This window comes from Bidens hawaiensis, unplaced genomic scaffold (assembly GCF_021521415.1).
Source record: "Bidens hawaiensis isolate Kalapana, Puna unplaced genomic scaffold, B.hawaiensis_p1.1 tig00060340_1, whole genome shotgun sequence".
NCBI lineage: Eukaryota > Viridiplantae > Streptophyta > Magnoliopsida > Asterales > Asteraceae > Bidens > Bidens hawaiensis.
The window spans coordinates 54,116-70,421 of record NW_027500891.1 but is presented as its reverse complement, the minus strand read 5'-3'; the positions used below and the strand labels follow the sequence as shown (position 1 = coordinate 70,421).

The 16,306-nt window shown below is 34.4% G+C and overlaps 1 protein-coding gene and 1 pseudogene across 2 annotated transcripts; both read left to right on the top strand.

Moving 5' to 3' along the window:
* The first annotated feature begins 396 nt into the window (after window positions 1-396).
* LOC143603034 (guanylyl cyclase 1-like) lies at window positions 397-4,056 on the top strand (annotated as a pseudogene). Its single transcript, XR_013147977.1, has 9 exons — window positions 397-564; window positions 645-769; window positions 3,014-3,125; window positions 3,251-3,325; window positions 3,421-3,511; window positions 3,601-3,646; window positions 3,702-3,799; window positions 3,869-3,944; window positions 4,024-4,056. The product of XR_013147977.1 is annotated as a guanylyl cyclase 1-like (transcript).
* A 9,309-nt stretch (window positions 4,057-13,365) lies between these two features.
* LOC143603035 (uncharacterized) lies at window positions 13,366-15,156 on the top strand. Its single transcript, XM_077079964.1, has 3 exons — window positions 13,366-13,554; window positions 13,650-14,100; window positions 14,787-15,156. Exons 1-3 carry the CDS (start codon window positions 13,366-13,368, stop codon window positions 14,942-14,944), a joined length of 798 nt encoding a protein of 265 aa, XP_076936079.1. The 3' UTR covers window positions 14,945-15,156.
* Window positions 15,157-16,306: the final 1,150 nt, after the last annotated feature.

Genomic DNA, 16,306 nt, shown 5'->3' with positions numbered 1-16,306 from the left:
AAGACACCTAAAAGTTAATTTTTTTTGTTACATGTCAATTTCCGGTGAAGTCTAGATTTTGATTTAGGTTAATTTTGATTTAACTTTCATATTAAATATTGGATGTCACATGCTGACTGTGTTGACTTTCCGCTTCATTTGAATTTAGATTAATTTTGATTTCAGTTTTCTCATTCTATTAGGTTTTCTTTTACAGCCTTAGTTTATGATTCTGTAAGACTGCAATTGTATGTGGTACGCCTAACTTACTTGCAGTGAATTCCGCTACTACATTCATTGGAATTGTAGGTTTAACTAGTCTTAATTTGACCTAGTTATTAATTTATATGCAGAAAACAGTGCTTCATTGGACCTAGTTTATAACTTATATACACAAAGAAATACTAGTTGTATATGATGTGGCCAATACATAGCCTTTTAAACAAGCTGCTAAAAGCTGAAGGACATAATGCTAATGAAGATGAAGAAGATGATTTAAGTTTGGCTGAATCATTCAACTTCAAATTGTCATTAAAAAGTGGGAATGTCAACAAGGCGGTTTTGGGCCGATCACACTTTGTTGAAGTAAGCCCGTTTGATGGTTCACGGTTTATGTTGTTTAAGGTGTTGGTTTTGCTAGTTGATGGAGTTCTGTCTTGGTGTAGGTCCAGCATATAAAACAGTTGCGATCTTGGGATTGTGGTCTTGCTTGTGTTCTTATGGTTTTGAAAACACTTGGTCTCGACCAGTATGATCTCCAAGATCTGGAAGAGATTTGTCGTACAACCAGGTATCTTTATAGTAGTTATTTTTGTATAATATATTATTGTTTTTTAGACTGTTGTTCTTTATTGTTGTTTATGGTTAGTGAAGAAACGTGGATCGACTCGCTGGTAGACGATCTACTTTCCTCGGGTGTGATTATGCTATTTCACCGATGGTTCTCTGGGATCTGGATTCTTCCACCTACAAAATGAACAGCACCGTAAACTTACCCCTCAGAAAGGGACAGAGGGGTTATCTTTGGGGTAACCCTCCGGTGTGAGAATAAGAATTTGCAGGAGAAGATAATAATATGAGAGTAAGGAAATTGGAGTGTATTGCTTAATATAGCTGAATACTGTGTAATTGGGCGTGCCTCTCCTTGTGGAGTTGATGTGGTATTTATAGTGCTAGGGTTTCCAATAATTGGGCTCAGACCCAATTAGGGCCTTGTTGGCCTCCTCCTATTGCTTCGCGCCACGTGTCCTTGGGACACCTGGTGCTTTTTCATTGGTTATAATCACGTGGTAGCACATGGGTTTTGCTGAGTTGTCCACCTTTCATTGGCAGCTGTCAACATCAGCATATTCTTATTCCTTAAAAAGATACCTTCTGGAAGGTTGTCTGACGTGCACAATCAAGGTTGCCCTAATCCTGATTTGGATAAGGACGAGGTTGATTATGTGCATGTGTGATATGCGCCTATCCTGAGGATGCGCGAGGTCTTCTCTTTATTCTCACGCGCAGATGTTTCATGCGCAGATGTGATATGCACAAGCATGTGATATGCGCCACGCGCAGATGTGATATGCGTGAGCATGTGATATGCGTGAGCATATGTGATGCCTGAGCATATGTGATGCCTGAGCATGTGATGCATGAGCATATGTGATATGCGCCATGCGCATAGGTTTTGGCTTTGTGCCTTCTTGATTTCAAGCCTCTTGTCTATATCTTGTGGGTTGACCCGCCTCGCTCGGTGTTGAGGCGGGTACATACCTCTTCAGTTAGCTTAACCATCCAGTATAGGATTAAAGTATCTTGTTATTCGATAGTCTTCTAAGTTTTTTTTTTCTAAAATAAAGATCATTTTTCTATATAGAAGATGGGTTTTTTTAACCCTATTCAAGCTTCCAACCTGTGATATATTGTGAACAGTTATTTTGAAAGGGATTGTTTGCCTGTACTTTTGATGCATAGAACATATTCTTATCTGTATCTCTAATAATCTATCGGCCAATACTGAAGGGCTGCATGGAGTATTGAAATATGCTTATTCTTCTGTATAATTGTTTTATTAAAAGCCCTTAGGCTTGAGACGTGGCCTCGTAACTTACTGGTAGCCTGGAAGAGTAGTTTATGATTTTATATTATTTAGTTGTGTGTATTTCATTTATGAAAAAGTTTCAAACAATAGTAACCAAGTTTCCCAAATGCTCCATTAAGGTCTCTCAATATGTGTTTTTTTATGTGTTAAATTTCAATGTGTTTCAATATTGTGAAGTTTTTTTATGTGTTGAATTTCTTTCAAACTAAGTGATCTGATGGGAGCACATATATTAATCCTGGTACTTTTTGGTAGTTATTTTTTTTAAATTAACTTGAAGTAGGAGATAATAGTGAAGAAAGAAATATTCACCAATAAACACCAAGTTTCATGATTGTCCAAATTGAGTTTTCTAATTGGACAGTAACCAAGTTTTCATGAGAATAAATAGTCACTAAACAGTAACCAAGATTCATACATGTTCCGTTTAGGTTCTTAATTTTTGAACACCTAATGAAAGTTAAATGACTTTAGATGAAACAAAAAAATTGAGTGACTATAGTGACTCTTGGAAAACTTGGTTACTATCTGCTGAATTTTTCCATCTCCTTTATTAGTGTTACCTAGAATTAGTTTTCAAGAATTTTATGAATGTTGCCCCCTTAGCACCTCGTGCCTTTTAAAACCAAGTATGTGGATATAGTTATACACGTGTGCACTTTTGCTAAGTACTTCTATTTCAAACATTAACTGACTAAAGCTCATAACTCGAGACTACAACAGTACAACTACATCTTTCGCAAACATTCCCTTGGTCAAGTGTATTAATAGTTCTCCGATAGTGATGAACAAAGGGAATCATGTGCACCGAAAGGGGTCAGTAGTTGTGTAACGGATCGGCAATTTACAAAATTGTCAAAAAGTGGATTTTGTTTTTCTTATTGTGATGTGTAGATTTGTGCAGGTAAATTTTGATGAAGTTTTCATTGTTAGTGTGTTTTGTAGCATTTGGACCGTTGATCTTGCATATTTATTGCAAAAGCTTTCTATTACATTCTCATTCTACACCGTAACATTAGGTGCGAATCCAGATTTTTCAATGGAGAATTTTTACAAAGTAAATTTCCCTTCTAGCAATCATATTATCTTGGAGATTTTAGTTACATTTTATAATCTATTAGTCATTTTGCAATATTCAATTTCAACAATACAAGATCCTTAAAACAGTTTTGGTTTTTGCAGGAGCAATTGGCCAATGATATTAGCAGAGTAGATATGCTATTTCAAAGATCAGTAGAAGAGGGAATTAATATTGAGGTAACATCAACTATTTGATTTATATTGTTGTTTATTAAACATTTACAATTGTTTAGATTCTTGTTATAAGTAAACATGTTTCTCCTTGTTAACAGCACAGGTCAGTTAAGGGAGAAGAAATCGTCCTTTTTATCTTATCAGGGAAATATATATTGTGATCGCTTTAGTTGACCAGTGCATTTTGAGGTACATAGTTACATACTTGACTCATACTTTTACAAAGATGCATTTTTAGTAGAAAATTACATGTTATAGATGAGTTTTAAATTTTGTAGTCAACCTTGGGAGGAGGATGTTCGGATGCCACGTTTTTATACTGGTATGAAGTGAACCTTTTTACTCTTTTATTTGAAAGGAAGACATATAAATAGCTAACTGGTTGATTTATTTAATTGTTACAGGTCATTATGTAATTATATGTGGCTATGATGGCCATGCCGATGAGTTTGAGATCCGAGATCCAGCCAGCTCTAGGTAAAACATATTATTTTTCTGAATAACATATTAGTTGTCGCTTATTTTAATTTATGAATATGTAAATAGGAAAACTGATAGGATCTCATCAAAATGCTTGGAAGAAGCTCGGAAGTCCTACGGCACTGATGAAGATATTCTTCTGGTAAATTTTTTTTATCTTTTGCAAACATGATTTGGTATAAAAGATTTCAAACTTTACGAGTGTGAATTCCAATTTGCAGATATCACTGGTGAATACCAATAATTAAGTCAGGCGTTTTGATTAATGTTGATTAATGTTTATTTGCTGATCATTAGCCTGGCCATACGCCATACTTGTCTCCTACTTAACAGAGTACAATTTCTTGTTTAATAATTAATTGTTCGATCCTGTTTGCACATTGTAAAATAAGTGCAATGGTTAATTTGTGACCGTTCATAGAATAATCCAGTGCATTGTGTGAATATGTTAGTGTTGTATCATGTTGGTTGATATGTATTTAAAATATTGTTTTACATGATTGCCCAGTGATTTGGGTTATCTTTATGTTTGATAATCTATGTGCATTTGAGGTTCATGTTGAGAAAGATGATGATGCAGATCATACGGAGTGGTCCTGATTTCGCTGATTCCCCGATCCAAATTTTTCCCCGGTTTTGGGATCACGGTGTTCCCGTTTTTATTGGATCCAAATCCCCACCTCAACCCAGTTTCAATTTTCTCCTAATTTAGATGGCTTTGTATGGCCTAAAATCAATATTCTTCTTCAAGGCCGGCTATGAGGCAGGGCCGGGTGGTCAATCAACCCTTGCCCGATAGGCTTGAAATTTTTTTTAAAAACAATTATATGTATATTTTTTCTTAATTTTTAAACCCAACTACTCAACTAATTTAAGGCCAATTTTTTTTTGTTTTCGGCTCCATTTTTTCATGATTCTCATAGACGACCCTATTCTATTCTTCTGACACCCTTAATGAAACAATGATGACTAATAGTTGAAAGTGTAAATTAATAATCATTATTATTCTTTTTATTTTTAAATGTTTGCTATATGGGTAGATTTTAGAGGGGAATTTACGAGATAAAATGCATAGTTTCAATGATAACGAATACAAAATTGGATGAATCAGGTAATGCATTAGATACACTGTTATAATATGGAAAATGTATCGTTACATGAACTAATCATATACGTAGATTGTAAAGTTGGAAAATCTGAAAGTTAACGAAATGTTGTCATGTATAAAACGCGTGTTAAATTAAAGAAAATCAAACGTTTATAAAAATAAAGTGTATTAATTTTATAAAAAGTTCAAAAAATGTCAAAAACTTTAATTTAAGTTTAATGAAAAATCAAATATGCAAATGCTTTTTCTCTTTTCTGCCTTTTATACTTATTTAACTTATCAATAATGGTAATATTATCATCTCATCAATTATTTTAAATAAATTGATAAAAAAAATTATAAAAATCCCTTAAAACATGGAACGACACAAAGGAAGAAACACTGTCGTCAAAGTGGTGGTGTGGACGAGAGATTTCAGATGTATCCGACAGCTTTTTATGCCACATGTATCTCCATTCTTCAATGTCTTCCTTTTATAATAGGTATTAAAAAAATGTGCATAGGCTAACTATTCACACTTAACCTAAGTATTTTATCCGATAATATGGAGGTGATGGTTTTGACTTATGGTCTTTATGGTCTTATGTTTGAAACATGACTTAGCGGTGCTTCCTACAATTGTGAGTTTCCTCTTAGATGGGTGTTTTTTGATGAGTCAGGCCTAAAGTGTTAAAATCAGTATAGATTAGTGACATCTTGTCTCAAGAAGACTCACTCAGGTATTGGGGTTAGTTCCAAACGTTGTTAAAAAAACGAGATAGGCGGACCAAACTCAAGTGATTACATGTACAATAGTGAATGATAGGAATCCCAAACACCCCTTTTATACATTTTCGGTTTCTACTACTATACCAATAAAAGAAAACTGCGTAACATTATATTAAAAAAAATAGTTTTTTCTTGATAGTTCCTTGAGAAAATGTTTTTTTAATATAAAAAAGAGGTTATTTGATGTTTAGTGCCTTAATAGCGTGATATAGCGTTAATTAGGTTTTTTTTAGGCATTGAAATCGATTAAACAGCTATTTCATCGTTATCGTAGCGTATAGATGGCCTTCGCTATTGACCACTATTGACAAGTATGTTCCAAACATACACACATTAACCTTTCGTGGGATGCAATTGTACCATATAATATGGTGAGCCCCTGACCGAAGCAAAACATCATCTATACTTCGTCAAACTCCTCTAACCGAGAAATCATTCATAACATTAGGCCTCCAAACTCATTTATCCGGCTCTTGGGACAACACAATGCTTTTCGAGCTCTTCCATAAGGTCATTCAATTGATTCTCTTAACCCCCCCCCCCCCCCCCCTTTTGTCTAATTCCAATTAGAACACAACCAAGCGAGTTATGTACACATCTAAGAATTTGGGATAACTCCCGATTATCCGATCCATCTTAAATTCAAGCATTTATGTTTAACAACGTACCGGGTTCGTACCTATGTGTACTTACCGTGAAACATAGAATCATTAGAAACTCAATTACTTTCTTAATACAATAATAAACTTGGTATTTTTTATCAATAATTTTTTTGTCTATATATGTGGTTAATCAGTATCAATTTTCCTATAGTATTAAAAAACGTGAATTGTATACTATATAACAATAAAAGAAAAATATAAGTGACCCCAAAGACTTCATTTAACAGGGGCTCTTGGGTTGAAGTCTCACTTGTCATAAAATAGTTATTTTAGATAATTGGCTAGTGGATTTTCTTACATATTGTGGATTTTCTTCTGAGGATGGTATCCGAGTCAATACTAAATACTAATGGGGAAGAATGATGTACAAGCTTTCATTTAGGGGTGCGCCAACCAAGCACCCAATGCTTTCATACTCAAGGAATAGACATGATTTGGTTGGCTAGTGGCCCGTCAGTGATCTAAATTGTCGTTATAAAGATATGTGACCCCAATTGCTTAATACTTAGGTCAAGTATTGATTAGTCTCTTCTAGCTTTCTTGATTCTCATCTCTCAACTCGTCTAATTTTTGGGCCGTAACATGATTTAAACAAACATAAGACAACCCGAAAGTTTTTTTTTCTTTTACATAAAATAAATATATTTGTTTTGATCATAAACATAAGATAAAAGTATTTAACCATATAACAATTATTTACAAATACGAAAACATAATAATATGTTTTCCCCATGATGTTAAAACATAAATAAATGCAGAAACCAACCTAAAGTAGTGGAGATTACGGGTAGATGAGAGTTGAATGCATGTGCATCTGCTGTGGGCATGGTCACCCTTATTTCACAAGGCACACAAATAAAATAATTTAATATCGTACATGAAATTATGCAAACATTATTGCTGCGTTAATAAATTTTTTTTATGTTTAACTTAGTTTTTTTATTTCTGAATGACTAACACGTGGCTAGACCCCAGAAAACTCTCGCCCAGGGGGTGTTCAAAATGTCATGAGGTATAATCTATCTAGTGGTGCTTCACCCATGCTTAAACTCAGGATATGGTACATGAGTGAGATCAGAACCCGCAACATCAAACAGAAGAAACTATTGCGTGTAACATGATTATAAACTCACTGAAATAAGTTACTTTAGGGTCGGCTATAAGGGAGGGCCGGGTGGTCGACAGACCCCGGTCCGACACCCTGATAGGCCCGGAAAATTATATATATATATTTTTATGAAAAACAATATGTATATATAATGTTTGAACCTAATTACATAACCACAAGTTTGGTTTAATAGCAAAGGGGTATGGCTTTCAACCAAAAGGTTATGGTTTCTAACCTTACTTCACAATTTTAACCTTATTTTTGTAAAAAAAATGTTTTTTTCACAACCAAATCATAAGATCCAAAAAAATTAATGCTCATTTAAAAATTAAAATATTTAAATCCAACAAGATACCCTTTTCTATCAAGACCAAAAAAGTTAGGCCTAAATTTTTTTGCATTCGGCCCAAAAATAAAATTTTTTTAACCGTTCTTGGAGTCGGAGTGCCGGACCTGAGTTACTTGTTTATGGTGATTACTGATTTGACATGAAATCCATTAAAGCACTTATATTTAGTTATTTATAATAAGAGCACGCGTTCATGTATTGTGACATTTGTTAATTTGCTTGACCGAGTCAAAATATAAAATGTTGTTCCAAACGGAAGCATACGGTTTAGTTTGAATCTGTATACATCTTGTTTGACTTCTGAAAAAAAATTGATATGTTGAATAAAGCAAATGCATTGATTAATATATTTTTTTTGTTTGTTTTACAGAAACATGTGAAATCTGAAAACGAAAGGGTCAAAAGCAAGGCCCTACTTTTTCACATTTGGAACCAAGAGCTGCACCAAACCAGAACCAGTATATCTTATTTGTCTGCATGATAACGACTGTTGACTATGGCGGGAAACACTTAACCCATCCTAATTCATTTTGTAGGCAAAATATATAATAAAAGAAATGTAACAAAATATTATCTATCTATAAATGGGATTAATGGTGGATGTGGCGCCCTAGTGGCGAATGGTGATGGGTGATGGTGGTGGTGGTGGTGAGGTGCGACAATTGTGGAGTAAGGAGTTGATGCTGGTACCGGGTGGTAATAGCGTCAGCAACGACAGTGATCGAGATGGCCACATTAAGAGATGTGTGATGGTAACAAACAATGTTTGTGAGAGGTGCTAATTCGTTTATATAATAATAATAATTGTCCCTTAACTTATCTCAAATTAATAAAACTATATGTTGAAAATTAACAATTTTTTTCTAGTAGCATGTGATATTTTTGAAAAACTTATAAATAAAGATAAGAATGAAATGAAATAAAGTAAATATGAGTGAGTGTGACACGTACCAGGTGGGATGATACTATGATAAGTCACCATTTGTTTGTAAAAAGGCATCAAAATTACTATTTTTGGACAAACCGTTCATTCTGAGTTTAGTCGTATGTACGTCCTTAACCAAACATCTTCCAACATTAATTTCTAAAACCGGTCAAAGGTCTTTTTTTCGTGCCTGGTTTTGGCGGGAACAGTAATAAATCCAATTGAATATCATGTTTGAAGTCCATGCATTGAGTACCGTGGATAGACACCGATCGTTTTACATTACAAATTTTATGATATTTTGTAAGGAGTTTGAAACTCAGACGAGAGAAGTTTGTATTTTCAAATGGAGCCTGCCGTGAGCTCACCAACACCATAGCATACCAATGGTAGTGCGCCGAGGCTGAAACTAGATTGTCACGCGACTCATTGAGCCTCTTACTCACACTTACACATATACACACATGTGTATGTATTTTAATACTACAAATAAATAGTTGAAGAATGATATATAACACAGGTTGAGAATTATGTGACGAGTAATCCAAAATGATGAAAAGTGACTCATAACACATAGCCTAACGCTTACATGACCATTATTCTATATGTAGTTTTGTGTGTGCTAGGTCAAGTACTTAGGCATCCACTTATACATGTCCACTAGTTCGAGTAAATCATAGTCGAACCTATTGTAATTAGGAAACATAATAAACTATTACCTACTTGTCAATATTGATCTCTCAAACTTACCAACATGTGGTTAGAGTCCTAAATTACCAACAAAATACATGCATGCATGATTGTTCATGCATCTACGAACATACACTTTATTTGTTATAAATACTCGTCGTAATCTTGTGGGATTAGTCATATCCAATTTAGATAAATATATGATGCAACCAAAGGGAAGATGCACTCGTATACTCTACTCAATGATGAAGCTTAAGGACCCGTTGGGTCCCTATGAAGATTCGTCCATTGCTCTACTATCACCTAACCTCCCTCTATATAACCGTATTCGTATATGTCTTCTATTCTCTTACGAAATCAGCTTACCTTCGACTTAGAAAAATGATATCCAGGCCTAACAGAAAAGCAGTCACTAGCATAATCATGAAACATCAATTGCTTATAATGAGACCTTCAATCACGTTCCAAAATTTGTTCCAAAAGTCAAGATATTTAGATATGTCCAAAGTGAAAAAGGACTAAAACTTAACCAAAATATTACATTATTTGTTTCTTTATTTCACTTTTTTTGTCGGTTTCCTCACAACAATATCATTAGCCGAATGTTTTTTGGATTATGATGTTTGACATGTAGTTGCAAACATTCAATCATTATTATAAAATTCACAATAAGCAATATGATCTAATAAAGTAAGGTCTAAGTTAAAGATGCATACTATACTTGCATTTCATGTCATATGGACAATGGTAAGCATGGACAAAAACATTGTGGGCCTAACCTCAAAATATATAAAAATGAAAATTATAAATGAGGGGGTTGGATTCAATTTTTTGATTGAAAACGGGTAAATTTATATAACGTATAAAAATTTCATGAGAAAAACGACTAAATTTGCACCACTGCGTGAAAGACTGGGGGTGTTGACCCTCACTAAGCTTTGCCCTGCATATGGATAATATAGTCATATGGGTTGCATGATAGTAGAAAAGTAATCATGCGGGGTGTATTAAATTATCAATACAAGAACAATTGTCATTTATATCGTATGAAGTTGTTTTTGCCAAATCATGCAACCAGGATAATGTGTGACTCACACAAAAATTGTTAACTAGACAACAAGTTATACAACCTATATGACCACATACTATGTACAAAACTGCTCCGCTCTAACTTTATTTGCAAACAACAAGGACTATCTAGTGAATTTAAATGTTATTTGTCTAAAGAACAGGCAATTGGAATAAAACTAAAGTCGCCACCGTGTTAAAATTAGTACAATGTAACGATAAAATTTAGTCTTGTTATATGATTCAATACCTAAAACTAAAACACTCGTCCTGTTACAGCTTCAAATTTCCACCCTGATTTAATATTTTTAAGTTTTTTTTCCTTGAAAACTTTATCTAACACTAGAGTCAAAATCTTAATACTTTAATCATCAAAAGATGGTAAAAGTTGATATCCATAGGCCTTGTTTTCGGAATCTTCGCAACAAAATGATTTTAGATCCTAATCTAGGACTTGATCGCAATTTATACCTCAAAATTAATATAAAATACAAAAGAAATAATAGAAATAAAAAAAACGTACGGAGTCATCTTTTTCTACTGGGTTACACTCCGAATAGAACTTTTCGTTGGTTGTTAAAAAAAAGCCTGAAACCTGAATAAAAAACAGATTATGGACTTAGAGCATTATCATCCTATTCACTATTTCTAAATCCGAAATTACACTAAAACACGTTAAATTTTATTTCTTATTTTCAAATAAATAATATTTTTATATCATTATCATTTTTATTCCTTCACTCACAATCATTTTCAAAATATATTAAAAAATTATACTAAGTGAACAATAGTTTTTCAAATATACTGAAAATTTATTGCATTTCCTAATATATAAAAATCATTCATTCACAACACTTTAAATAACCCTCTAAATTATAAAAACATCTCTCGCATAAAATATGAGGTTAAATAAGAATGTTCTTAAGACTACACAACACTATTTATATTAGTGAACGTATTAGAGCATTCCCAATAAGTTCTATATCTCCATCTTTAAAATTTAACCAAAAAATATAATTTCTTTAATATATGCATCATTTTCTAATAATTTTTCCCAACGCATTCTCCATTATCATCTATATATTCTTTTTTTCTTCTTTTTTTCATTTATAATCTTAACTCTTAACTATTGTCTTCTTATCATTTTCAATATATACTGATTTCTAATATATATTTATAGAAAGGTAATTGGAAATGAAGTATTGTGGCAACACTCTAAATTTGAATGCTTCCTATATCATTTCATCAAAATTTAGAGATAAAGTTTGAAGAAAGGGAATTAGTTAGAGTAATTATTTAGATGTTTTTTCTAAACTTTAAAAATAAAGACGGGCATGAAGAATCCATTGAAAATGCTCTTAGATCCCCTCTTTTGTTGGAATGACCAACTAACGCCAGGTATTCCGTACGTGGCCTCCATTGGCTAAAGGTAGCCCAAGCCGTCCAGTAGTCCAGACATACGGAGCCCCTAGAAAAACGACTCACGCCCGTCAAACGACACAACAACGAGGAGCCGGTAAAACCGGGTGAGATCAGCACTCGAACCTTGCAAGCCAGAGTCATCCTATATCTCCCATATAAATTAATATATAAATTAATGACAGTAAGATTTAAATCTCTTCCCTCTCACTAATAAAAAAAAATAATATACCATTTAGTCATATACAATTTATATTCTTAGATCCCCTGATACTGTTACAAACCAAAATAGTCCCACTTATTTTTTTTTTAATGACCAACTAATTAACGCCGAGTACTCCGTACGCGGCCCTCATTGGCTAAAGATAGCCCGAGCCGGCCATTAGTCCGGACGGACGGAGCCCTTAACGGTCCACCTATTGAGGGATTTTATTAGGCCCTGTTTGTTTTTCAGAAAAACCTTTTAATGGCCTCTGAAGTCTGATTCGGTAAGAGGAATTAAGAGGTTCGGCTGTTTGTTTTTTGTTTATTATTAAGAGGTAAAACTTCTAAATGGCCTCTTTTTCAGAAAAAAACACGGTCAGAGCTGAGATATGTTTGTTTGTGCCACCACCGCCTCCTTCTCTACGGTTCGCTGCTTCCACCACCGCCTCCCCTCCACCTACGCCGGTCTTCACCCTCGCCGGTCTTCCTCTTTCCCCCAATTTCAGGTGAGATCAATGCTATTGTTTATTATTGGTATGAATGTGTAGATCTGGGTTATCTTTTCTAGTTGAATCTTGATTAGTATGGCTGATTTCTTGATGTTTTAAGGTTATTTTGTTCATGGGTTTGTTAAGGTTTTGAATACTATCCATGACTTTGTATTTTTGATTGTTTAGAAGATGTTATACTTGTAAAATCTGTAAGCTATAGGGTTATTGATTATCATTTTCTATAGCTTTAATGTAACAACGGTGATGATGATGATGATGTTGTTGATGATGAGCTTCAATCACATGGAAGTAGTGCAGATCAACAATACATGATAAATATGAGAAATGGAATCGCGACACAATTAATGCGAAACTGAATTTGAGCGCTTAGATGTTTTGGAAACATTGTAGTTGTGGTTGTACTTTTCTTTTTAACGTTTTATGTTAAGACAACTTTAATTTTAAATTAACTGCAAAAGGTTTTAACATTTAAAATGGTCAAACAGACGTTTATTAATATTCAGATGTTTTAGAAAAAACAAACAGCATTAACGATTCAGATTTCAGACATTTGAACCAGCTCTTAATATCCAGATGTGATATTCAGATTAAGACATAATTCTCTTACTGAAAACAAACAAGGCCTTAGTTAATTAAGAAAAAAAAGGAATAAAAAGGACCTCAAAACCTTAATAAAAAGGAAACCAACATTCCCTCCACTTTCATTATCATATCTTCTCCATCCGCCAAACTCACTTCCCTTCCCCCCAAATGTCTCACACTCACACTCTCCCGGACCTCGCCACCTGCCTGCCGCCGGATTTTCTCACCGGCGAACTCGCCTACTCATCTTCCAACGAGTCGGAAAGCGACGATGATGACGTCACTGGGTTACCTCGCCGCTTCACTCGCTCTGTGTCCTTACAAGACCGCTTCAAAACCCCTTACCCTCCTCTCAAGGTTCATTTTCATTTTCTAACAAAATTATTATTACTTCTATTATTATTAACTTCAAATTTTCTAACTTATTATTATTATTTTTTAAAATTATTTAGACGAAAAGGGGTTTAGCTGGCTCGCCGGAATCGACATTTAACTGGAATGTTTCCGGGCCCACTCAGGCTTGGTCTACTCCAACGACGCCGTTTGGTCACCGGAAAGAAGATTCTTGGGATCTAATTTACGCAGCTGCAGAGCAAGTGGCCATGATGAAATTCAAAATGAAAATGAACCACATGAACGACGTCGTTTTTGGTAACAGGGGTTTGATCGGAGCCCCACGTCCACTCGGACCTCCGGTTTCTCACTATTTACCCCACACTCAGAGAGTTAGTGGTGGTCCGTTAGGGTTCCGTCAGTCAGCGTGGCTTCCACTTCCGGTTGAAACCCAACGCCGTCAACAAACCGTTGGTTTTAATAACGTTGTCAAGAAAGAACGTGCGGGTACAGGCGTGTTTTTGCCACGTAATTACCTGAATATTCCACCGGAATTTAATAAAAAACCAGGTATGTTACATGGGTGCAAGTAAACCCAGTTGCTTCAAGCTCGACTAGGATTGAGCTATGTCAATTTTGTCTTACGAGAGCTCGAGCTTGTACACGGCTCGATTCGAGCTCTTTTTTTCTTGAAGCTCAAGCTTGAGTTTGGCTCGTTTGAAGCTTTTTTTTTCCTAAAGCTCGAGAGTGGCTAGCTAGTTGGTTTTTTCAAGCTCGGCTCGTTTTGAGTTTTGTTTTATAAAGTTTGAGGTTGGCTTGCTAGTTAGTTTTTTCATGTTCGGGCTTAGTTCGAGCTCGGCTCATTTCAAGTTTTTTTTTCTAAAGCTAGAATTTTAAATTGGCTCATTTGGTGATTTTTTTCTAAAGCTTGACTCGGGCTAGTTGGTTTTTTCATGCTCAGGCTTGGTTTGAGATTGACTCGTTCGAGGTTGAATTTTAAATTGGCTCATTTCGAGCTCTTTTTTAAAGTACAAGCGTCTTGTGAGTCATTTTCTTAAACTCGGGCATGGTTCGAACTCAGCTTATTTATTATTTTCAAAATATTAACCAATTTATATATTTTTTAATTACTTAATTTTTTTTGAAAACCTTTAAACGGAACATATTTTATTTCGCATTATTTTAGTGTGACTTGATTGATGTTCTGTTCATCATTATTAATCTAATTATTTTTTTTTGGAATTAAATTTAAACAGCTGGAGTAGATCGGTCATTCAACAAAAACATGGACCCCATTATTGCCCCACCACAGCCAAACATTATCCTTGCCGGATTTGTTCCACCGCCGCCACCACGACGGAGCACTGGCCGTGAAACACAAGAAATTGTCCTCCCTCAAGAATGGACATACTGAAGGCTTAAAAAATAGGTAGAAGCTAGTAGGGATTTCAATAGTATAGGGTATTGAAATATTTTAATAAGTTAAGGTAGGAATTTGGAAAAAGAAGTATTGTTGGGGGTAGGTTTTGGTTGGGAGAAAGAAGTGTAAGGGGGTAAATAGTAATATTTGAAGCGTGGGTTTGTTTTTTGGGATATGGAATGGATTTCTCCTTGATTCATAATTAATAAAAGAGGCCCAAATTTTGAATGTATTTGGTGTGTTTTCAGATATTGTCAGCATGCTTTTTACTTGTCTTTTGTATCTTTTTATATTATGATTTTTATAGTTTGTAAAGTAAATTCTTGTAAAATTAAAGTTGGTATGTATAATAAATGCTAGATGTATGGTTTGTGGTGTTATTTTATTGTTTGAAAAAGTTGGGTTCAAAAAAGGGTCATGATTAATTGTTTGAAGTGCGTTCCCTCCCATACTTTAGTTGGTAACACGATATTTTACGTGCCGTTTGGGATTCATTCAAATATCGGCTATCATGTACTGTATTTTACTATTTGTTACATATATATTATGTTTCTAAAATTATATAGAAAACAAGATGGGAACGGTGTAAAAAAATCGGTTTGGGAACTGAAACCAGTATTCAAAATGGTTTGTAAAGAATTTGTTAGAATCCGAACCACCAATTTGTAACCGGGTTGGGAAACCCTCCGTTGAGGTAAAAACCGTTGCCTAACCTGTCAAAAATCGTAGCTGGTTTGGAATTGAACCGTTCCTTTTCCACTTGAAAACGTGTTTAAACAAATTTTGGCTTAAGTTTTGTTGACCCAATCCATGCTCACCCTTGCCCCATGACATGACATGACATGACATGATATGCATGAGCCACACTCACCACACCTGAGGGGGTTGGGGCTATGGCACTTGTACAGTATGTGACACCAAATGCCAAAAGGCTCAAAATCATGATCTAAAAATAAACTTATTTCAAAAGATTTTGACAGCCACAACTTTGAGCATATAATGTTAAAACTAGACTGTCTTAACCCATATGGGATGACTTCTTATAAACCCTTCCACTTATGTTATTTTTGTTATTTCTCCACTTATGTTATTTCTCTTTCCTTTTATTTATTGGAAAAAATTCATAAATTCGAACACAAACGCACACTTATTTGCACAGAAAATGCCGCGACATATCAAATGCTAGAATATAATTGTTAGATGAAGTTACAACTATATAAATGAATAGAGTTTTATCATATTGGGATTGTGTGAATAACTTGTGAAGTGTTACTAGGATATGCTAAATGTTTTAAAGCTGGAGAAGCTAAAAACGCATTCAATTAGCGGTATATATAAAAAATGCATTCATGGATT

Coding starts and splice junctions, on each gene's coding strand:
- LOC143603035 (XM_077079964.1), top strand. CDS start 13,366: ATGTCTCACACTCACACTCTCCCGGACCTCGCCACCTGCCTGCCGCCG. Junction 13,555..13,649: donor CCCCTTACCCTCCTCTCAAG/GTTCATTTTCAT, acceptor AAAATTATTTAG/ACGAAAAGGGGTTTAGCTGG. Junction 14,101..14,786: donor GGAATTTAATAAAAAACCAG/GTATGTTACATG, acceptor AAATTTAAACAG/CTGGAGTAGATCGGTCATTC.